Source organism: Symphalangus syndactylus, chromosome 1 (assembly GCF_028878055.3).
Source record: "Symphalangus syndactylus isolate Jambi chromosome 1, NHGRI_mSymSyn1-v2.1_pri, whole genome shotgun sequence".
In the NCBI taxonomy this organism is placed as follows: Eukaryota; Metazoa; Chordata; class Mammalia; order Primates; family Hylobatidae; genus Symphalangus; species Symphalangus syndactylus.
Genome location: NC_072423.2, coordinates 17870921 through 17896421, shown reverse-complemented (window position 1 = coordinate 17896421; position 25501 = coordinate 17870921). Strand labels below are relative to the sequence as shown.

The window sequence follows — 25501 nt, the reverse complement described above, 5'->3', positions numbered from 1 at the left end:
ATGGTATCCTTTGTTCTTCTATGTTCTGTATTTCCTGCAAACAAGAATTAAGTCTAGAACAGGGTTTCTCCCCCTTGGCGCTATTGACATGTTGTGGGGTGCCACCCTGTACATTGTAGGATGTTTAGCAGTACTCCTGGTTTCTACCCACCGGATGCCAGTGGTACTTCTTCAGATGTGACAACTAAAATCATCTTCAGACTTTGCTAAATGTCTCCTCAGGACAAAATCATTATGGTTGAGAAACACTGATTGACAGACTAGACTCAGGTTAACATATTTTTAGTAAGAATAATATGTAAAATCTCCATGGATTTCCTAATGCTTCCTATCAAAAGAAACAATGCAATGTTGTTCAGCTATTACCCATGCTAAATATGATCACTTGGTTAAGGTGTGGACTGCCAGCTTTCTCCAATATCATACCCGCTTTGAAATTAGTAAGTCATGTGTGGTATAACATTTTGATTCCTGAATGTATTGTTTTCTCCAGAAACCCTTTATCTAATGATTCTGGAACCCACTGATGATCTTTATGTAAATTTATTATAATTGCAAAAGTTATTCTATCAATTTATACTTTTGAGCTACCATTTTCCTGTCCCTCCCAGTAGATTTTCTTAGTTCTTTTTTCTTTGTCTCTTTTTCTCTATTTAACATTATAGATTCATGAATTAATTTTCTTAGGGTGTTATAAATGAATATTGTCTAGTATGGTCTGAACACTTGTGTCCTGCCAAAATTCACATATTGAAAACCTAATCCTAGGGTGATAGTTTTAGGAAGTGGGATGTTTGGAAAGTGATTAGGTCACGAGAGCAGAGTTCTTAGGATTGGATGAGTATCCTTACAAAAGAGGCCCAAGGTGCTAGCTGGCTCCTTCCACCATGTGAAGACACATGGAGAATACAGCTGTGAGTCAGAAATCAGACCTCTACTTGAGGCTAAATTTGCCAGTGCCTTGATCTTGGACTTCCTAGCCTCCAGACCTGTGAGAAATAAATTAGTGGTTTTGTTTTGTTTTGTTTTGTTTTGTTTTGTTTTGAGACGGAGTTTCACTCTTGTTGCCCAGGCTGGAGTGCAATGGCACGATCTCAGCTCACCACAACCTCTACCTCCTGGGTTCAAGCGATTCTCCTGCCTCAGCCTCCCGAGTAGCTGGGACTACAGGCATGCACCACCACGCCCAGCTAAAGATGGGGTTTCTCCATGTTGTTGAGGCTGGTCTCAAACTCCAAATGTCAGGTGATCCGCCCACCTCAGCCTCCCAAAGTGCTGGGATTACAGACGTGAGCCACTGCGCCTAGCCAAATTAGTGTTGTCTTAAGCTACCTAGTCTATAGTAAAATGTTATAGCAACCTGCATGGACTAAAGCATTTTCTCTTTTATTCAGATTCTCAAATTGTCCCAAAGTTAACCAACTGGATCCCTTTTAGGCTAAAACTACTGTTTTTATAGTGTTTTGCGTAAATCAATGAGTGCTTAATTGTTTTCAGGCATGCATATGTTCTGTGTTCAGCTTGTACTTTCCTCGCTGCAGCACTGACATCAAGCATTTCTTCAAATAGCCCTGGCGTGTCTTACTGGAGATATTGGGATGCTGGGCATCTTCACTTTCCTTGCAGTGTAATCGCTTCCATATCCTTTCAGTGGACAGGGTAGAACCAGTCACATTTGTATTGCTAATTCCTCATTTACATTTACCATTAAATGTCCATTGCTTACCTTTTTTTAAGAAACCTGGCTTATAATTTACACACAGTTTAATGCACAGATATTGAATGATAATTTTTTTTTTCTCTGTTTTTGTTTTGTTTTTGAGACAGGGTCTCATGTTTCTGCCCAGGCTGGAGTGCAGTGGTGCAATCATGGCTCACTGCAGCTTCGACCTTCTGGGCTCAAGTGATCCTCTCATCTCAGCCTCTTGAGTAACTGAGACCAAAGGCACATGCCACCACACCTGACTAAATTTTATAAAGACGGAGTCTCACCATGTTACCTAGGCTGCTTAAACTCCTTGGCTCAAGTGATCCACTCGGTTGGGCCTACCAAATTTTGGGGATTACAGACTTGGGCTGCCACACCCTGCCTTGAGTGGTAATAGTTGATGTATCATGAAACACACAAGCAACTGTATAATGCACTCCCTTACCAAGATATGGAAGATTTTTTTCCATCTTGAAAAGTTCTTATGTCCCTTCCTGGTCAGTTCCTTGCTTTAGAGATAGTATATATTAATGCTGTCAGTTCTAGAACTTTATAGGCCATAAATATTCTATTGTGTCGGCCTTGTTTTGTTCATCAAATTGTTTTTGGATTTATTCATAATGTCTCATCTATTGGTAGTTTTTTATCGTTTATTTAGTAACAATAGACTACTACTCCATTGTATGAATATACTGAAATCTATCTCTTCTGTTCATAAACATTTGTTTCATTTTTTTTCTAGATTTTGACTATAATGAATAAAGCTGTTAATATACTCTTATGTAACTATTATGTTTTTGTTAATCATAGGAGTGGGATTTATTTCTTTAGGAATAGAATTACTGATTCATAATGTAGCTGTAAATGTTTTATTTTTAGAAAGCTGGCAAACAATTTTCTAATGTGATTGTCCCTTTTCTTAACAATTTTTTATTTGTATGTCTTTTAAACTGTTTCCTAATAATGTTAATGCATATGGTTATTTGCTTTACTTTAAAATATATATATAACATTCTCACAGACTTATAACAGTATTATTACACGTAATAGCCCTTTTAAGTGATGCTTAAGATTTCTATGCAATCCATTTTGCTCTGAACATCTATCCCACTGGATATTAAATTAGAGCTCTGTGTTCACAGTCACTTAAACGATATTCTGTGGTTATGTAATCAAATTGATATACAGTTACTTCATGTGTATCCAATATTGAGGTTTCCCTTTTCCTTCTTTTCCTAATTTAATTCATGCTGGAGGATATTATTACAGGTTTTCCTTTTCCATGTGGTGATTTTATGCAAAATATTTGTATAGGCTGCCGACCTTTGATTCTCATTTTGTTTTCTACTTCTGGTAGCTTTGTATAGATGTTGCATTCCTTTTTCTGTGACAAAGTGTGTGTTGCTTTGCTCAGGCCATACTGCAGACTGGGAGGCTTAAACAGCAGACATTCTTTTCTCACAGTTCTGGAGGATGGAAGTCCATGATCAAAGTGCTGGCAAGTTCAGTCTCTGGTGAGGTCTCTTTTCTGGGCTTATAGATGGTTGCCTTCTCACTGTGTCCTTACATGGTCTTTCCTCTGTGCTCACTTGGAGAAAGGGATCTCTGGTGCATCTTCCTTTTCGTATAAGGACATCAGTTCCATTGGATTAAGGCCCCACCCTAATGTATCCTCTTAACCTTTATTGCCTATTTATAGGACCTATCTCCAAATATTATCACACTGGGGATGAGACTTCTAAAGACAAATATTGGGGGGAACACAATTCAGTCCATAACAGTTGGGTAGGATTTTCCTGGGATAGCAAGAATAAGTGGTAACAGGGTGGGTTCTATGGGGGAAAGTGGAATAATAAAAATTATGAGTTGTGTACTTAATTTCTTAGTTGTAGTGTGCCCTCTTTTGTCGATATAGTGAAGGGACACTTTTTAAAAATTCAAGCTTTTGGGTAGGGGGATGAAAATCAATTTCTCTTATGATTCTTTGATAATTCCCTTAATATCAATTTCTTGCTTTCCTACTGTCCCTTTCCAGGAAGGTTCTAAATGACACCCCTGCTTTCCAAGATACCCCTTGCAATCTAGAGTGCTACCCATGACCTTGAAAAACCTGAAAACAATTACCCTTGTAGTTTCTAATCTCCTTTATTACATTTCTGATAGTAGCTTGTCTTCTGGCTCTCCGAGTCTGAGATCTGTTCTCAGTTTATTTTCCTGCTTAAGGTGATGCGGCTACCTTTACAGGACACCCACCATGGTGTACATTTTCTCTTCTGCACCATCCCCATCTGACTCTGCTCCCATATGGTCTACAGAGAAGGCTGTCTGCTGCCCTCAGATGTTTATTGCACCTCTTACATATCGGTCAAGTTTCTATAAGTCTAAGCCTCTTTATTGTGTTGACAGGTTTGCAGCTACCAGTGATTTTATTTTTTTCTCATTTTTGATCTTTGGAGGTTAGCTTGAGAGATTGAGATTTAGTCTGTGTTCATGTTCTAAACTATGCAATTTTCAAAGGATACTATTTTATAGCCATAGTCATCTATTTTTGTATTGATTACAAAAAAATACTTTAAGAGACTGATTTATTTGAATATTACAAAACAGACATCTAAATAAGCCTAGCAAATAAATAAATTTAATGTAATTTAAGACTGAAAGATAAAAACATTGAAATCTTGAGGGATACTGCAAAGCTTAAAAATAGGTATAACATTCGTTCACTTGTTGATGGGTTTGTTTGTTTTTTTCTTGTAAATTTGTTTGAGTTCTTTGTAGATTCTGGATATTAGCCCTTTGTCTGATGAGTAGATTGCAAAAATTTTCTCCCATTCTGTAGGTTGCCTGTTCACTCTGATGGTAGTTTCTTTTGCTGTGCAGAAGGTCTTTAGTTTAATTAGATCCCGTTTGTCAACTTTGGCTTTTGTTGCCATTGCTTTTGGTGTTTTAGAGATGAAGTGCTTGCCCATGCCTATGTCCTGAATGGTATTGCCTAGGTTTTCTTGTAGAGTTTTTATGGTTTCAGGTCTAACATTTAAGTCTTTAATCCATCTTGAATTAATTTTCGTATAAGGTCAGTGTGGCGATTCCTCAGGGATCTAGAACTAGAAATACCATTTGACCCAGCCATCCCATTACTGGGTATATACCCAAAGGATTATAAATCATGCTGCTATAAAGACACATGCACATGTATGTTTATTGTGGCACTATTCACAATAGCAAAGACTTGGAACCAACCCAAATGTCCAACAATGATAGACTGGATTAAGAAAATGTGGCATATATATACCATGGAATACTATGCAGCCATAAAAAAGGATGAGTTCATGTCCTTTGTAGGGACATGGATGAAGCTGGAAACCATCATTCTCAGCAAACTATCGCAAGGACAAAAAACCAAACACCACATGTTTTCACTCATAGGTGAGAATTGAACAATGAGAACACATGGACACAGGAAGGGGAACATCACACTCCAGGGACTGTTGTGGGGTGGGGGGAGTGGGGAGGGATAGCATTAGGAGATATACCTAATGTAAATGACGAGTTAATGGGTGCAGCACACCAACATGGCACATGTATACATATGTAACAAACCTGTACGTTGTGCACATGTACCCTATTAAAGTATAATAAAAAATTAATTAATTAATTAATTTTAAAAAATTAAAAAATAGGTATAACATCAATACATATATAAGGAAATAGTTGTGTCTGGCATTAGACAATGCCTCTCGTATCTCAATTACAGGGAGTGTAGTTAATTCAGAACCCAGCTGCTACGTTCTGGAACCAGGAAATGAGATCTTGCTTTCCACAGGCTGCTCCCAGCCTAACACTGGCCTCTCTGTTCCTGGGAAGTGTGATGTTCCTCTGGCTACTGATGTTGACTCAAAAACCCCTTGAGGGCCTTGCATAATTTTGCTTAGACTGCACTGATGTCTCAGAGGCTTCAAAGCATCCTCCCTTCTTTCCTGCTTCTCCCGCACTCAAAGCCAGTCTTGTATCACAGTTTGACTATTCCCCACCTCTCTTGTCTTCCTCTCCATTTTTTCTCATAGGCGTTCTCCCTAATAAATTTATTACATTTTTAATCTCATTGTAGAATTGCTTCTTGGAGTGTCCAGAATAACAAAAATAACAAAGACAAAAAAGCAAATAATCTAACATTCTACTTTAAAAGTTAAAGTGGCAGAAGTGTAAAAAGAGGAGAAGAATGATAATACTAGGAATTGATCAAATATTTTTTTAAAACTTTAATACAGATAGCAAAGCCAGAAGTTAATTCTTTGGAAAAAATAACTAATTAATCAAGAAGCTATAATTAGAAATTACTAGTAATAAAAAGTAGACATAGCTTTAGATAAGGCAGAGTTTTACAAATATAAGGAAACGCCATGAAGAGACACTGCTAATAAAAATAAAACCTTACGTGAAACGAATTATTGACCAGAAAAATATAGCTTACCCAATATGACACTTTTGAAATAGAAAGCCTGAATGGATTTATAACAGCAAGTAATTAAATTAAAATATAATAAACAAAAACTCTTCTTGCAATGAAACTCCAGTATCAGAAAAGTTTACGCATAAGCTGTACTATTTAGGGTATATGATTCCAATTTTTTAGGACATCTTCCAGAGAAGAGAAAAGCAGAAAAACTTTCCAACTTTTTCCAATGTGTTAGTTTAATACTGCATCCAAAGGAAAATAATAGAAGAAAGGAAAATTACAGTTAATTTCACAGATAAATTTAGTAGCAAACATATTCATCAAGTGCAAGTAATTAATTTAAATTTAGTAATTAAAAATTGCTTTGTCACGGTAGTGGAAGACATATTATAGCATTAGAACATCTATTATGCAAATCATCACACTAAACAGACTAAAAGCAAAAATCAATGGCATGGTTATCTCAAATGTTATTTAAAAAGCATTTGCCAAAACTAAATTTATGCTTATAGGGAAAAACACTTTAACCCAGTAGTGATCAAAGTGGACTGTTAAAACCTGATATCAAGTAGCAACATTTTAGAGCAAACGTTTTACTTAATAATGATTGGAAGCATGCTATCAGTTTAATATTTTACTTCAGGTCCCAACCACTTCAACAAAAGAAGACAAATAAATACAATTATAAGAGTTGGAAAGATACAAAATTACAATGATCAAAAATGCTACAATTATCTATTTACAAAACACAAAATAATCTACAAGATATATTTTCTGAGAGTTTAGAGATATTGCTGGATATAAGATCAATTTTGTGCATATACACCCGCAAAAATATGTATACCTATATATCTATATATAATAAACTAATATTTGTGCAATGATAGATAAACTGAATAAATAATATCAGCTTGGAATCAAAGTTACACAATTATGGGCAGTTGATCTATCACCAGAGTTGTCATTATAACTCAGTGCTGAATAGAGAAGCGAACAAAAACTGCTGACTTTAAAGATGAATAAAAAAAGAATCAGCTTGCCCAATTATAATAGTAATCTTTTTGTCTAGGTGATCAAATTTTAACGTCCATGCATGTGTAATTCTGGTTTAACTACAAAAAAACTAATTGTTATTCTTCATTCTTTTTTCAAAGAGTTCATCAATATATCTGTTTTGGCAAATTCAGCTTCCCCCGAAATACCCAGATATTAGAATAGCAACATATATAAAACACAAAATGGTTATGCTAAGTCATTCTTAGCACAGATGTGGGACAAAAGATGATGATTTAAAAGGGGTGCTCATTAATACTTTTGCCACAATTTTATTCTTTCTTTGCGAGTGATTCTCTAGTTCTGATTCATTTTACCATCTCTTCCCCACTATTTTCCTCCTGTAAATTATATATAAACTTTTTTCTTCTTTACAACTCAATGCTAATAATTGAAGCTAACTTGCTATTTTTTTCTGAACCGTCAGAGTGTCTACAAATAACGCTGGTTAATTCCTTAGGGAAAACAAATATATGGATTAACACAAAGCATATTCTCGGTTGAGCAGAAAAGCTTGTTTTAGGCAGTGTCAGCAGGTTTCATGTTTCTCGGATACTAAGATCAATTGAAATCCTTGAGAATACCTGTTTGGCAACTTTGGTGCCAAGATAGTTTGTCTACTTTTAAAATTACTTCTAGGAGAGATTTTGCAAAAATAGCGCTTACCTCCCATGCTTAATTACAATTCCCTTATAATATATTCATTTTTCTAATGCAGATCTTGTTAGGTATTGTGTGTTTGCATATTTCTTCCTAATAATAGAGCACACTTGAGAGTGTAGTTAGTGCCTGGTAAAATTAAGTCCCATTATAGATGCTTTATATAAACCCCTTGTTCCTATTATCACTGGAACAAGATCTACATTTTACCAGCTCTATTGTGTTTCACTTCTCACATTTGGTAAGTACTCATCCTGTAAAGTTTCACGCTTTCTTGATTTTGTAAGAAATCCATGGTAGCATATCAATGTTTGGCATGGGAATGAAAGAAGGGCATCTTTTTCCTGTTTTGGTTTTAGATCAAGGCTTTTCTCTGGTTGGGCTTGAATACATTCATGAAACATTTCTCATTTTGCAGGGATAACAGTAACATGTTTATTTTTATGTTTTGTTTTCATAGTTCCTAAGGTATATATAGATGATTATTACTTCTAATTGAGATGGGGAGAGTATTAATTCTACAAAATCATTAAGAACTTTTGAGGCAGTGCATGGTTTTTGTGAAATCCAGGGCCCAAAGCATCCACTTAAGAGATTTTACTTGTGAGGTTTGTAAGTTTTCCCTACCAGAACATAATCAAATATTTACAAATGTATTTTCACTTGTCATTCTAATATGTACTGACTCATTTACAAATAGATGCATTAAAAAATGCTTACATTGCTTTTGATTCATGTTTAATCTGAAATAGCATTTTGGTCACTCTCTTATTTTATATTTAACTTTGGCACACATTTTGTTTCAAACTAGCGAGGCAATTTTTACTTTTAGAAATTCTCCAAGTATTTTTAATAAAATTGAAGTAACTAAAATATGTATGACATTGCACATCACTAAAATCATGTATTGTACTGTTGACTTTTGGTCAAAAAGAGACTGAGCTATCCCTAGGCTATATTTAACTATGGACAGATTGGAAGTAGACTTTCATTTAGGAAGGGGTTCCTCCGATTCTTATTTGTGATTCTAAGACATAGAGGAAGACCGGTAAAGGATACAAGGGGTGATATTGTTAATATGGACTCATTTAAAATGGAGTTGCCAGACTTTTAAATGTTATTCTACAGAAATTGCCTCTCTTGTGAATTAATTTGCCTTAGAGAGAGACAGAATAAAGAGGTAAAAAAAAAAAAAAAAAAAAAAAAAACTAAATGATATAAAACCAAAACAAAACCATAAATGAAACCTTTGCTATAATGCAATGCATTGGATTGAGAATATGGTAGTTGCTGTTGCAAGTGGCTATGCATCCTGTTTACTGGTGTCTGAACTCAGGAATAGAACTAGAGAGGATCTTTAGGTGAACAATGGCTTGGACTCCTTGCCTCTACTCTTGGAATCCCAGCTCCCTCATGCACAGCACAGACAAATGATTTGTGGAATCATTTTAAGAACAGGAAATAATCTATATGGCTGTTTACCCGGGATACCTTAGGGCCTCAGTAAAGGTTGATAATTTCTTACTGCTAGGAAACAGAAATGCTTTCTGTCTTTTCCTTCTTTCCTCCAAAATCTCAGTGTGTATAATGAGGTTTTATGGCTAACTTGTCTGAAATCAAAATTCTGAATATTTGCAAATCGATTACTGGAACATTCACATTGGTTTTAGGTGACTCTTCACTGGCCTGGCAAGTGGCATATAGTGCATTCTTTTAGGAGTTTTCTCCGTTGAGTAGGTCCATTTAAAAAGTGATTGTCATCTTGATACAACTTGAGGAAAAAGTGAATACACTATTTTGTATTTGAAGTGGCTGTTGATGTTTTCTTCTTTAGGAAATAAATTTATGACTTTAGACATGTTAGAGTTGAATTTGGAAGTTAATAAATATTTTCTCTAAATGATTTCATTTCTCCCTCATAACACTAGGTTGTAGGAAAGAGTTTTCTTACGTTATAAAAAAGAAAAATTGAGGCAATCAGTCTAAAAGGAGAATTGGGACTCATCTGTAGGTTATTTTAGTAAAAATCCTCTCTGCCTCACTGTGTTCACTACTATAAAATGTAAAACAGCTCTGGCAATAGCAGTAAGAGTTCAGAGTCAATGTATGGAGAAATCCTTTTCATGTTAGGTCATGGTAAGTCTAGTAACTGGATTTTTTTAGAGTGCTGTCTTAATTTTGCTTTGTGCTTAATCGTTGTCATTGAAATACAGAAAGGCTTTTTTCCTGGAGACTATCATTATCTGCTTTCTCTTTCACTTAACAGTTATTTACAGAGCACACATACAGTGTGTGTCTGGTGCTGAGCTTATGAGCAAAATGACACAGTCCTGGTTTCATAAAGCTTACATTCCAGTTGTTAATGATTACAATTTTTGGCATCTTTTCAACAATATCAAGCAATGGCAGTTGAAGAATGAGTAAATAGCTATGTTTAGAAAATGATCCAATATTTTATCCTTAGGAGTAATCACAATATTACAGTTTTTACAAGCAACTCAAGCGATTCTGATATTCATACTTATTTTTCAGATCCAGTCCGTGTTTGTCCAATTTCCTTTTATACTATGTTCTCCCCAAATCCTAACATTCCATAACTGGACAGACTCTTCTTGGTTTTGCAGTGTTCAAACATATTTCCTGCTTCCTGTGCTTGGTACACTCTGGGTCTAGCTATGCTTTTCTGCCTTGTTAAACTTCAAGTTGCAGCTTAAATATCATTTCCTCAAACAACCTTCTCCTTTTACCTGATTTATTGCAGGCCTTTCAATGACATTCAATTTCTTTTCCTTTGTAAAAAGATGCCCAATTTTACTCATATTCTATTTGTATTTTTAAAGTCATATATTCGGTTCCTCTTTGTTTCTTGATACATAAATATGTTCAATAAATATTCATTCAGTAAATATAGTGTTGGATATTTATGTACTTTTTCTCAATGTTTAATAAGAAATTGATGTCATTAAGTGAACAAATATTTTAGTGCTTACTGTACAAAGAATGTACTTTTACATTAAAATTTTCAGAAAACAGGTTTCAGTAATTTCTGCATTATCTGAAATTCATTTAACACTAGAACACACTATTGGTTAAAATTCACAGTTGAGTGAGAATTAAAATATTTTAGGAGTTTCTCTTCATCATCAGAAGCAAAGCAGTGGAATTCTATTTCCACTTGATAAAATTATTGTAATTTTTTATGATAAATTCTGAGATCTTAAAATATTATCTGACTTTTTATTTATCATTTTAAGGTACATGCAGTTAAATGCTTTTTAAGTTAGTGGATTTTCATATGATTCTTGGAAAAGAATGATGTGATAAGAAACAGTTTTACAAAATAAAAACTAAAACTTCTTATAATTTTTATGACTTTTACTTTTTAATATATGTTATACACCTGTATTTATCAAATAATTTGTATGTTTTGATAAATCTGCAAATAGTAAAACATCAGAAGGCATTATTTAAGCTTTGTTGTTGCTACTGCTAAAATCACTACTTAAAAAAAAAATCTTAAGAGTTAAAATTTGTTCATTCAGACCATGTATTACTTATTTAAAACCTTGGTTCTACTTGTTATCTGTTATTTAATGTTAAATCAATTTATTTAATTGTAACATTTAAAAGAATCCTACAAGTTTACAAAGACTTGACACAGCATAGTTGTCCTTGCCCAAAAATACATTTGCTCTCCTTATAATAATTTTTCATTACTAAGTTGCTGCCTTCTTGTGGCAACTTCATTATTTTTATTCTGATAAGTGAGGCAATGATAGAAACTTTAAGTATTAATCTTAACAATGAAAGTAATGTCATGTACTAAATTAAATTGTGATATAATATTTTCACCTCATATTCCCAAACAAGCATCCCAAATGTCAAACTACATCATCTAAAATTTGACCTTTAGTTTATTATATATAATTGGTAAATGAGATCTAGTGCCAAGAATGTAATTTTGGTTTCCTACATTTTGGAAGCCAGAGCATCTCTTACATTTGGGAACAGAACATTTTCTGCAATAATGATACAATTATATGTATATGAAAAAGCAGTTTTTAGGCTTTTATATCTTAATTTATTATGATATTATAAAGGATATTGTTGAAATGTAACATTTTTCTAAATGTTGACTAAGTTGATGGGCTTTTAGAATTTAACATGTCATAGCAACAGGTTTTATAACAGTATAATAATTATAAAGTATGTTGCAATCAAGCCATTATAATTAACAATGTAAAAACCATTTAGAATTTTTATCATTTTGAGATATTTTTAAAAGCCTCATACTCTAATCATCCTAAATAGTTTACAAGGAATTTTGAGTAGTTGACGCTCTTCTGTCCCTACAATACCACAAGTATGGTATTTGTGCTATTGTATTTATGGTATTATATGTATGGTATCATACTAATTTTACTAGTAAGAAAACTTAATAAGATAATAAATGTCTTGTCCAGAATTAGACAATGAGTAAGTGGTGGAACCAGGATAAGAGTCTAATAGATTTTCTACTGTAAGGAGTTACTCGGCTGTATAGATTTATGCAATAAATTACATTGATGTCTCAATATCCATATGCCCAAATATATGAGAGAAACATACATTTAAAAAATTTATATTACCACAGTGTTTCTCCTTTAAGTTTTACATTGCTAGACAAAGTGCTTTCTAATTACTTAGATTAATTTCACTTCTCACAAACCTTGTCAGATTAGATAAATTGTCTACATTGTGGTAGATGAAGTTACCTGACTAAGCTTATCCAGAGAATAAATGGTGAAGTCACATTAGAATGCACAGCTCAGGACTATAATTTAGAGCCAAAAAAGCTACTATTCACTTCTACTTACGATGTCCACCAAAAAATCATAGCAGACGAATATAATTGCATCTCGTAATAATGAGCACTTAGATGTAATAAAACTGCAGAAAATAAATACATTTGATATTGCCTCTTTAAAACATAAAAACATAAAATAATAAAAACCAAAGGAGATGTTAAATTTATCATAAATCAGAATTTCTACAGTAGACTTCTGGTCATTGATAGTTATAAAAATCTCCTCATGTTGATATACCATGCAGCCTTGGTTGAGAACCGTGGGAAGAGGGCAGAGGTTGACAAAACTTCAGTGTAAAAGACCACAGAGTAACTATTTGGGGCTTTACTACCTATATGGTCTCTCTCTCAACAGCTTAACCTAGCCATTGTGTGTGAAGGCAGTTATAGGCAAAGTGTGAAGAATGAGCACGGCTGTGTCCCAATACAATTTTATTTGTGGTATTGTTTGAATTTTATATAATGTTATGTTGAAAATATTTTAATGTAAAATTTTAAAATATAAAATTATAAATTACATATATATTTTCAATATAAATTTAAATTACTTTTTGCATTACCTTTTGGCAACTGCAAATGTTTGCATTACCTTTTGGCAACTGCAAATGATAGATAGATAGATAGATGATAGATAGATAGATAGATAGATAGATAGATAGATAGATAGATCCATATAGCATCTATCTATTTCCTAGATAATTGAGTGAATGAATAAATGAAATATATCCAATCAAAATTGCCCACGAAATGGTATTGTATCTTCTCCACTGAGAATGTTCATCAGTTGAGAGTGGAGATTAATGTTCTCAAGAGCAGCAGTTTTTCACTTGACACATATATTTGAAAAATATAGTAAATATGGCTGTAGAGATAGTTACATGAACCAAGAGGAAAAGTATATTTATCTACGGTTTGGCCTGATCTTAGGACTTTTGTATTTTTCTCATGTTTTCAAACAAATAGAATTTTCTTTTTAAAATTATATCAGTGGACATATCCATGAACTTTTCTTAATGGGAGTCTGTTTGTGGGTGGCATTATCTTTTGGCAATTGCAAATGGTGCTTGCTGCTTCTTTGTGTTTTCTGTGTGTAGCTAGAGAGATTGCAAGCTGAAAATACCTTGGAGTGGGACAAGAGGGAAATACTTGAAACAGAAAAGCAGGGACTGGAGAGAGAAAATAGAAGGCTGAAGATCCAGGTGAAAGAAATGGAAGAGCTCTTGGATAAGAAAAATAGATTAAGTGCAAACTCTCAAAGTTCTGAATTCAAGATGTCACAAATTGATCTGCAAGAAAAAAACCAGGTATGGGTGCTCCTTGGAGCAAATTCTCACTGTCTAATCTCACTCTGATGCCTACTCAGAGTCTGTCTTCACTCGTACAGACCTCCACATTTGGATATTTCCTTTTGTGCTAGCTAATACCTGATACTCCTTGCTCTTTTGCTCACTAGGATGTAAAATAATGTTGTTCATACATCTGAAACAAAGTGTGTCAAATGTTAAAATATGACAAATCTTCAGACAGTTTCAGGATTTCCAAAAGGAAGAAGAAAAATGAAGTAAGAAATAGACCTTTCTGGTTTTTCGTTTCTTATTAAAGCTTTGTCTCAGTATTTTCTAAGCTATTGATCTTATTTCCAATAAAGATTTTTTCATTAATTCAAGCAACTATACGATAAGCATTTGCTGGTAGCTATGGTAAGTATCTGCATAAACCTTTAAATTTAGCTGAAACTCCCTGTTTTCTGGTTCTTTTTTGTCAGTGTCAGAACGATTATTTTTGAGCTAATTAAATGCGTAATTTTTCAAATAATTTTTCCAGCCTATAGTATAAATCTTAAAACCAGGATAACATTCAGAATTGGAATTTGGGAAATTTAATTTTGGATGTGTTTTATCCCCAAGCCAGTAGATACAGTTTATGCTATAGATGGACATTTTTTTGATAGTTTACAGATTTTTAAATGTGCTTTTAATGGCAGTCTTACAGTTTTAATGTGGGTTCGTGTCAATATGCTGCAAATTATATTTACCTTGTTTCTATTTTTCAATTATATATAGCATCTTAATGCACAATTCTATTTCTCACTCAATTTCTTTAACAGTTTTAAAAGGTGAATTTGATAAGTTCATAGTTTTGAGATACATAAGTCATTCATACTCATATAAGCTCTAAAAGCTAAATGGCCAGAAAAATTGAATTCCATATTGTTTTGTCATTCTTTCATGAATCTAGGGATTTATTGCAAATGCAAGGTTAAATTGTATTAGTGTTTCATGACCTAGCAATGCAAATATCTAAAGTTAAATGTTATAGTCCGTGACCATAATTTTCTATTATATTGATTCATAAACTATAATAATGTATTTGATTCTGACATATGTACACTGATAAATCTGTAGACATCTTATTTTGGAGATCTCTGCTCTAAAAAGCACAGAATTATCTCAATTATGGACTGTGGTTTGATTATATAAGTACTTTTTATTTGATTTATTTAAACAACACAAACATTTATTCGTATTCTTCTCTGTGTCAGTCACTGTTCTGTAGGCAGGTAATGAGAATATTAATTAATGAATCGTTATCCCCACCCAGCATGGGCTTAGAGTCTATATAGGGTGTCAAACACACAAATTTTTATAAATAAAACATTATAATGATTGCTAAGAACAAAGTGGAAAGGGACACAGATTAAGAAGCAATTGATTATATTTGATTTTGGCACCTTTCTAGTTGTATCAAAATGTGATAATATAAAGTATGTCTTTCAGGACATGTTTGGAGCTCTCATTGGTGTAACCTGTCATCAGGGCACACCGAGTCCAGACCTGGTCTCTTTGACAATGTAGTTATTTGGGCCAGGACTAAGCAGAACTTGGAAACTGGGAGGATCCTCGAAGGTCTAAGTCAGTGGGTATGCTGATCACTTAGAAGACTGTAGGATTTTTTAAGTATATATCATTTTGATGGTGGGGGTGGTGTTGGTGATTTTTACCCTCTTCATTACAAATTCAGACTATCTGCTGGAACTAAAATAATCACTTATTTTGGAACGGTAGCAAGCCAAAATTCTTAGTGCAACAGGAACTTCCCCAGAAGCTCAAAATGTCAAGATTATGATGTCCTCAAATGTCAAATGAATCAGAGCTGTGTACAGAACATGCCAAGGTTTAGGGAATAATGTAGATTTTATCATAACACAAAACCATACTGTAGTTTTAACATTATTTCAATAAGAATTAATTTATATGTATATAAGTACCATAGATGAATACCATGGTGCTATGTGTGTATATATATATGTATATATATACCATGTATGAGTACCATGTCTATATATGTGCAGAAGTTCCATACATAAGTGAGGCAGTGAAAGAAGGTGCTAGCATGTAAGGGACACTAGTGCAAACACTGCACGATTATTAGTCTCTAAAAGAAATATAAGATCTCTTACTACGTGACATTTGCATTTACATCACATTTACCAAAGGTTTGTGGCAGACATAAAGCTATCTGCTACTCATCAAGGACCTCACATAAATTGTAAAAAATATGTTAGGTTTTAATATTCTTATTGTTCAATAAAATTTTTATAAGTCCCTATTAATTCAAAAAGGTAGGACTTTTCACATGGTTTTACATTTGTTTTTTTATTTTAATGGTATAGGGAATGCATTTTTAAAGAAAACGACTTCCAGTTTTAAATCGCACTATTAATTCAAAGACAAATAATTTTCTTTACGTGAGTAATCTCATCACATAAGTCCCCACTGAGTAGTTGCTTTTATATACTATGTTTAAGGATATGTGTACATCATTCTTTTACAACTTAAAAAATGCAATAATACACTTGAACTTTTATAGGATGGACTGGAAAATTACTACTCTGGTAGTAACTATATTTAAAACATAAACCAATGTAATAGACTTTTCTAGAACAACCATTGCATGAAGATCTTTCGATTTGCTGTTGCTCTTGGAAATAGTGGCACTGTTCCATGGTCCCGTGGCATCAGCATAATTGACAAAACGACACCAGACAACAAAACTTCAGTGGCAGTATCGAGTGGTCTTCTCAGCATGAAGTCTGCATTATAAATGATGGCAAAGATGTTTAAGACCTAGATTTGTAAAAACATAAGTAAATCTAAGAGTATGCTTTAAGGAAGAGAAATGCAACTCATTTGAAAGTCTGATTTCACAGACAACAGCAAATTATGTCAGTGATGCTTGATCATTAGAATGTACATTTCCATCCAACATTAAAAAAATCCACCTGTCCTTATTGGACTAACTGATATGACTTAAAGTTTTTTAAAAAACGTCTTCAATAGACTCAGAAAATGTGAATTCAATAATTTGAGCTATTTGTCAGAATTTTTTCTTAGTTTTCTTTCACAAGATCAAGATAGCTAAAACATTTAAGTGTATTAAAAATTATAGTGGCATCGCAAATGGTGTATACATGTCACACTGTGTTCAAGAAGCTCTTGCTTTTTGAATCTCCATGTTTTACAACATATATTAGTAAAATAGCATATCTATATAACATAAATAAGTTAACATATTTAAAGAGTAAAAGTCGGTAAGCTCATAACTTTATAGGAACATAAAAAGAACACATATCAACTATTCTATTTATCCCATTAGTTAATGAAGAAACTAGTAAGTTATTACAGCCAGTTCGAAGGAGAATCTAAGTGTCATACAACTAGGCACCCAATCATACCAAAATGAATGTGCTTAATGGATGCAAGACCGGCTCTTCCATGCGGGTGGGGAAGTAAATTGCACTGTCACCAGATAACGTTGTCCCACACGTTTATGGACAAGAATCAGTTGTATGGCCATGGCTCATCTATAAATTACAGGGTTTTGTGTAAAATAGCTTAATGATATCAACGTTGCAGGACATTATAGAATCAGCAAATCTTACCCAAGGAATGTGTTAGACACAACTTCCAGGAATCTTTGTTGATCATTGCAAAGTCTTTCCCAATATTCCCTGGCAAGATAAGTTACTTGATGTGCGTGTGTGATAAGTCTATATATGAGTACATCAACAAACACATGGGAAGTGTTATTCTAGTCTAGGGATGGACAAACTTTTTTGTAAAGATCAAGATGGTAAACATTTTAAACTATTTAAGTAAGCCACATAAGTCTCTATGGCATATCCTTTTGAAAAATTATAAGCCTTTGAAACCATAGAGAATATTTCATGGGTGGCACACAAACAGGTCTGGAGCCAGATTTGGTTCATAGGTCATGGCTTGTTGCCTCCTGCTGTAGCCCAGGGGTCTCCGGCTTACATGGACAGAAGGGGGGCCAAGAAGGAAAATGTGACAGAGTTAGGTACAGGGTGACCAAAGAAAACAGCACATCTCCCTGCTGATAATTGTTGGTTGGTTAATAGGAAAAAAATATGTGGAAATAGTTGTCCTCCAAAGAAAAGTCTTTCCCCTCAACTGGAATTGCAATTTTCCACATTTGCACATATCCTGTGGATCTACATTTTTATGCAAATTCTCAGAGTTCCCCTATCTTTCCAGTCTCTTATTTTCTTTGCCTTTAATTTATTGGAGAGTAGCTGGAAGTCTTTTCCTGAAACTCATGGGGGTATGTGGCCACCAAAGCTCTGACCCTGAACTGAATAGACACCATTTCTCATAAACAGTTCACTGTCATCATCCTCAGGTGATGAAATAGCCTCTCAGATAATATTTTCTGGAAGTTGATGGAAAACTTCCTACTGTCGATGTAAGATATAAACCTCCTTCATTCTGAAACCTGATCTGCTTCTGTAGGTCTAGGATAAGGTCTGAGATTCTGCACTTCTACGAGCCTTCCAGGTGATGCTGATTCTGCTGGCCCACAGACTGCACTTTGAGTAGCAAGCACTTTGCCTGTGGCAATTATTAATAATTTATCTGCACCCTTGCATCGAATCTCTCACTTGCAATTCATTTCTACTCTACTACCAGAGTTATTTTTCATCTTTGATTACACGTTTCCACCCATTTTCACCTTTTAGTCATTTGAAGGACTTCATGCTTTCTTCCAGCACAGGATTTTTCCATAGGTTTTTCTTTCTGGAGGAAAAAAATATCATTTCATATATAAATTTATTTTATTACCAGGTTTCTCTGAGATGATCAAGCTCATGTTCCTGTAGGTAAGGCAAACAAGTAACTTAAATGCATGTGCACATTTAGGCAATATCACAGCTGGGCAGAGATAGGAAATCAAAAAGCAGCATGGATTCCCTAGTACCTCTCAGTCCCCAGCATTATATGGGTCAGAGGTTTGAGCTATCACTTCATTTAGCAACCTCTTTATAGATATATAAGACCTTTTCTGAAACACAAAACTGGTAGTTATAGTGACAACATATTCATCTAACCAGTACCTATCTGCAGCATGCTTACTAGTGCGTCATCCACCTGAGCCCAGTGCTCTCCTATTGCTTGTTTACCTGTTAGAGATCTGCTTTTGTTGCAGCTTCTGGCAGCCCTTCTCGTGAAGCCTGCTGCAGTTCCTCTCTGGTCTCATTTGTTTTCTTAAGTCATGGTAATTCTTCTGATATTAACTATGATTTTGCTTTCTTAGAAAAGCCTTTCCTGATCTACCTGAATAGATCATATAGCTGTTGTGGTTTTTGCAATTGTCTAGTTGTTTGTGAGATCATTTGATTAGTATCTATTGTATGTGACTAGGAGATGAATGAAAGATTGCATTACATTTGTTAATTCATATATCCCCACAACCCGTCACACTTTTCTCATACTAGGCCTTCAAAACATTCATGAAAGGGATAAATTTTTTAAAAGAATGAGGGATTTGTAGTTTAAGATAAGCAATAATTTGTGTGCATGAGTCATCGTACTAAAAAATAAAGGTGAATGAGTTTTCATAGATGCATGAAGAGAGGGAAGCTAGGCTCCAGAAGTCAGGATGAATGGATATCTAATATTGACATAATTAAGAGGCATAGACAGAGGGGAGTTTCACACACAGAAAAGCGTAATTCTGGAGTTAAATAGCCTCCCCTGGGCTTGAGAAATCAAAAAAGAACTTTAGATACCTCCCTGATCCTAAACCCTTTTTATGCTCTTACACTCCCCTTCCTCCCTTTGTTCACATTTTTGAAATTTCAGGAGGGCAGAGAAAAGATGTAAGACAAATGAAAGGCAGGGAAATGAAAAGTGGGGTTTGTGCTCACTACAAAAGGATTTTAGACGTAATAACCAGTGAGAGAACAAACACGCAAGTGTAATATTTATCAAGAGAAGTCTTGATATTTCTGTGACAAAAATGTAGAATTGCAGTTTCCAGACATTATTTTTATATGATCTATAGTATAAATAGTATGATCTATAGTATCTATAGTGTAAATGCTGATTTGCTTTATCCAATATATGACACAAAGTCTTCTTTATAATAGCTCAGTTCTTCCACTGATAAGCCGTCTATGTATTCTCTATTGCAAACAATACTTTTGAAAATGAAAAGTTATTGGAAAAAGTGGTCCATATTCTTTTGAGAAAAGCCCCATGTCTCAGGCAAAGTGTTTTGGAAGCTTGTTTACTGAAATCATTCTGGCAACTGAATCCCTTCATTCAGATCACATAATGGGTTGCTTTCAGAAAGTCAATGTGCCCGGGCAGTAATGATGTGTCTTAGGAAACTGATGAATTCATCTAAAAGTTGAAAGGCCATTAAAGTTGATTCCTAATGAATTTGCATTAATGACAGTAGTCAATATTCAAGGAATTACAATGTGTTTATTTTGTTTAGTAACTTTGGCTTCAAAAATAGTTTATTTCATCAGTGGTTTAGCAGGCAAACCTATCAATTTGTTAAATTTTCCTCATATGATATGTTGTTTTTCTTCCAAATCTTACTATTATTTATAAAATCATTCATTTAAGAATACACAATTACAGTTTTTACTGTTATAAAATAGAAATTATTATAGATAACATTATATTGGATCATTTCCTGTTTTTCTTTAACTGTTTACATAGCTTCTATAGCTGAAATACCCTGGAAATTCTATTTTTAAATGTAGCTATTAATAAAAATTTATGTCATTATGGAGAGATTTTGATACATGGAAAAGTTCAAGTTTTTAAAATATAAAATGTGTTATATTTTGGTAATTAAATTGGAAAATCATTTATTTTGAAGAATGTCCTGCTTGCAGCAAGTGCTAAGCTACGTGTAGGTCCTGTGTAAATTCATAATTTAGTTATTGCATGAAACGTAGAAATACATCCATGATTTTGTGTACATTTTAAAGTGTATAGGTGGGATTATTGGGTTGAGTGGAACAATGGTCTTTTGCCAAGTAACTTCTGAAGTTAGCAGAGATAAAGAATCATAGTTTTAAAGTACCATTTCTTAATGCCATGTAGAAAGCATGTACTGAAAGTTCCCTACTAGTTTGAAACGATCAATAAATTGCAAAAGTAGTATGACATTTACCCTAATGTAATATGATTGCTCATGCCTACTCTCAAATGCATGCACACACACACAGAATTGAATTTTACAAATCTAATTCTAAAATAGGAGATTTATTCTTTTCCCTGTTATATGATTCTTTGCTGAAGCAAAGCTAAGTGGTAAGGTTTTGTATACATGAAACATTATTACTAAGAATAAATTAGTGATAGGATAAGTTTTACATCCTTTTACTTTCCTATTCTCTTACTCCAATCACTGCTATGTTTTGCTAAAATCATGAATTTTAAATCTCAGTCCCTACTAAATATAGTGTTTGGCACATCCTCATAACTGTGTGTTAAATGCATGAGTTTAAGTATTGATGCTTCTGTTATCACTATTTGAATTTAATCATGTGTTCTGATTTGTTTTCAACTCTTATACTTACCTTTTATTCTATCATTAAGGCAAATGTAAGCTTATTGGAAGTTTATATTATCCTTTAAAATCTCCTTCATATGTATCAAACAGATGATATGTTAACCCATATCCAATTAAAACAAAGATGCAAAATTTGACAATTTAAATCACTTATATTTAATAAAATATCATAGCAAAAATTGTGACATTTATGAATGTCAGCTGTGAAATTATATGTTTTTTAATGTTTGATGTAACTAGCATACTACTAATAATCCACTATATTATTACAAAATAATTTTGCAGTTCACATCGCGGTTATCAGTTGACATATATTAGCTTGATTTAAAGCAATGATGAGATAAATAATTATTTACCTTACTATTTAAAAGGACATAAAACACTATGGTTACAAAGATTATTTAAAATTAAAACTAAAATGCAAGTTTGAGTTAAAAATCATAAGATTAGTGTAAACTCAGATAACTTTAATAGATCTGAGCCATTCACTATTCTTTTTTCTTCTCTTTTTCATTAAAGTGAAATTATATCACATAAAATTAACCATTTTAAAGTGAACATTTAGTGGCATTTAGTAGATTCACAATGTTATGGGACCACCCTGTCTATTTAATTCCAAAGCACCTTCATCACCGTAAAAGGAAACCCTGTAAGCATTATGCAGTAACTCCTCATTCCTCCCTTCCCTAAGCTCCTAGCAACCTCACTTCTGCTTTCTGTCATTGTAGATTTCTGGATCTTTCATATAAATGGAATCATACAATATATAACCTTTTACGTCTGGCTTTTTTTTTTTTTTTTGAGACGGAGTCTCGCTCCTTCGCCCAGGCTGGACTGCAGTGGCGCGATCTCGGCTCACTGCAAGCTCCGCCTCCCGGGTTCACGCCATTCTCCTGCCTCAGCCTCCCGAGTAGCTGGGACTACAGGTGCCCGCCACCACGCCCGGCTAATTTTTTGTATTTTTAATAGAGACGGAGTTTCACCGTGTTAGCCAGAATGGTCTCGATTTCCTGACCTCGTGATCCGCCCTCCTCGGCCTCCCAAAGTGCTGGGATTACAAGTGTGAGCCACTGTGTCCGGCCTATGTCTGGCTTTTTAAATTTTTCATAATGTTTTCAAGGTTCATGCACATTGTAGCATACATCATTACTTCACACCTTTTTGGGTACTTCATTCCTTTTTGGCCTGTCTGGTATTTGTTCATTTCTACATCTGCTGGTGGATATTGAGTCGTTTCTGCCTCTAGCTCTTTTGAACATTGCTGCCCTAATCATGCATGCACATGTATTATTTGAATACATGTTTTCAGTTATTTGGGGTATATATCTAGGTGTAGAGTTGCTGAGTCGATGGTAATTCTATCTGTAACTTTTGGAGGAACCACCAAATTGTATTCCATAATGGCGGAACCCATTACCTTTCCGCCAGCAATAAGTGAGGGTTTTTATTTCTCCACATCCCTGGCAACACTTGTTATTTTGTGTGTGTTTTTTTTTGTTGCTGTTGTTTTTTTGAATTATACTCATCCCAGTGGGTTTGGTTTCTCATTGTGATTTTCCTTTGCATTTTCCCAATGACTAATAATGTTGAAGATATTTTCATGTGTTATTCGCCATTTGTATATCTTCTTGGCAGTTATGTGTACTCAAACTCTTTGACTAATTTTAAATTGAGTTGTATTTTTGTTGGAGAATTGTAAGAATTCTTTATATATTCTGGATACTCATATGTATGAAATGCAAACATTTTGTCGTATTTTCGCTTTCTTTTGATAACGCAGTTTTACATTTTGACAAATTCTATTTTTTTTGTCGTTTATGCTTCTGTTATCATATCTAAAAACCCATTGTTAAACCCAAGATTTTCCCCTATGTTTATTTCTGATACTTTTATACTTTTACCTGTCATATTTATACCATTGATCTGTTTTGAGTTAATTTTTGTATATGGTGTAAGAAAGAGATCCATATTCATCATTTTCCATGTGAATATCCAGTTGTAACTGCAACATTTTTTGAAGAGACTATTTTTTTCTGCCACTGAATTGTCTTGGCATACTCATCAAAAATCAGTTATCCATATAGGTATGGTTTATTTCTCAACTATTTTGGTGTCAATTCTATTATTTTGGTGTGAATGTTTATGCCAGTGCTATACTGTTTTGATTGCTGTAAGTTTTGACATCAGGAAGTGCGAGTCCTTCAACTTTGCTCTTTTTCAATTATTTCATTTTGGGTATTCAAAGCCTCCTGAAATTCCATATGAATTTGAGAATCAGCTTTTCCATTTTTGCAAAAAAAAAAAGAAAAAACGCCATTGGAATTTTCAGGGACTTCACTGAATCTTTAGATTGCTTTTCAGAGTATTAACATTTTAATGTTATGTATTCTTGTCTGTGCATATATCTTTCCATATATTTGTGTCTTTTTATTTCAGTAATGTATTGTAGTTTTCAGTTGATAAGTCTTTAACCTCCTTGAATTTATTCCTGTGTATTTTATTCTTTCAAGTGTACTTAAAATGAGATTTATTTTCTTAATTTCCTTTTTAGATTGTTGCTCATATATAGAAGCACAATTAATTTTTGTGTGTTCATTTTGTTTCCTGCATCTTTGCTGAAGTTGTATATTAGCTGTAGTAAATTTCTTTTTCTAGATTTGTTGGAGTTTTCTATATATAAGATCATGTTATCTTATACATGGTTTACTTTGTCCTTTGCAATGTGCGTGTCTTTTACTTCTTTTTCTTGCTGAAGTCCTCTTGCTAAAACTGCTAGTACAACGTTAAACAGCAGTAATGGAAGGAGGCACCCTTGTATTGGGGCTCATCTTAGGGGGAAGACTTTCAAACTTTTATCATTAATTATTAGGTTAGCTGCAGGTGTTTCATATATCATTTACTATGTTGAGAAAAATTTTCAACTTTTTTCTAATTTATTATTTTTTTTCCCTGATCTAGTATTGCATTTTATCATATGCTTTTCTGCATCAACTGAGATGATATGATTTTTCCTTCATTTTGTTAATGTGGTGTTTTATATGACTGATTTTATTATGTTGAACTACTCTTTCGTTCTACATTAAACCCCATTTGCTCACAGTGTAAATTTTTCTTAATATTCTGTTGGATTCCCTTTTCCAGTATTGCATATAGGATAGTTACATCTACATTCATAAAGGATATTGGTGTGTAGTTTTCCTTTCTTGTGCTGTCATGTCTGGCTTGGGGTCAGGGTAATGCTAGATGTTAAAGAACAATAAAAACACCACAAAGCTTTCCTGCCATATTTAAGTTGTCTTTTATTGACTCAGCGATTGCTTGGTTCCATGAACCTTTGACTGCTTTCCAGAGTTCTGACAAAGTGGATTGTGCTGTTTTTCCTTGAGTTTTTCAATGTTTCTGTGGCGAGATGGACACTTGAAGCTGCCTACCTTGCCATTTTTGCTGACATCTCGTCACACCCATTATTGATCTTGGGAAATCTAGGCCAATATTATTAAAGCAACTGTATGCATTCTGCTTACTTTCACGATTAAAAAAATGATTTTAACCTAAATGTTAAATGACATTTTTAAATACATTTTCCTCTATTGGACTTCTTAAAAACATAGCATTCAGTATTAGAGTAATCACAACTTATTACTATAAAAAATCAGTGTGATATTGATTTTGGTCTTCAAACTTAAATAATATTAATGGATTTATTAAGAATACTGTAGTAAGTGACAAAATTTAACATTGGATAATATACATGTGTATACATATATATTGGTTACTTACATGTTAGGTTTTATTTAAATTTACAGATTTATATGAGTGTATGAATGTATATTATTATAATCCAAAGTTTTAATTGTGTTTAAGTGGCTCTTCGTGTACTGAT

General features: G+C 33.7%; 1 protein-coding gene across 4 annotated transcripts in view; it reads left to right on the top strand.

Annotated features, from left to right (window-relative positions):
- CCDC102B (coiled-coil domain containing 102B) overlaps window positions 1-25501 on the top strand; it is a 340875-nt gene that overhangs the window by 168808 nt on the left and 146566 nt on the right. For all 4 annotated transcript variants that reach the window (XM_055296847.2, XM_063636884.1, XM_055296854.2 and 1 more), the window contains one exon: window positions 13818-14027. In XM_055296847.2, the coding sequence (XP_055152822.2) occupies window positions 13818-14027 (210 nt within the window). The remainder of the gene's footprint in view (window positions 1-13817; window positions 14028-25501) is intronic.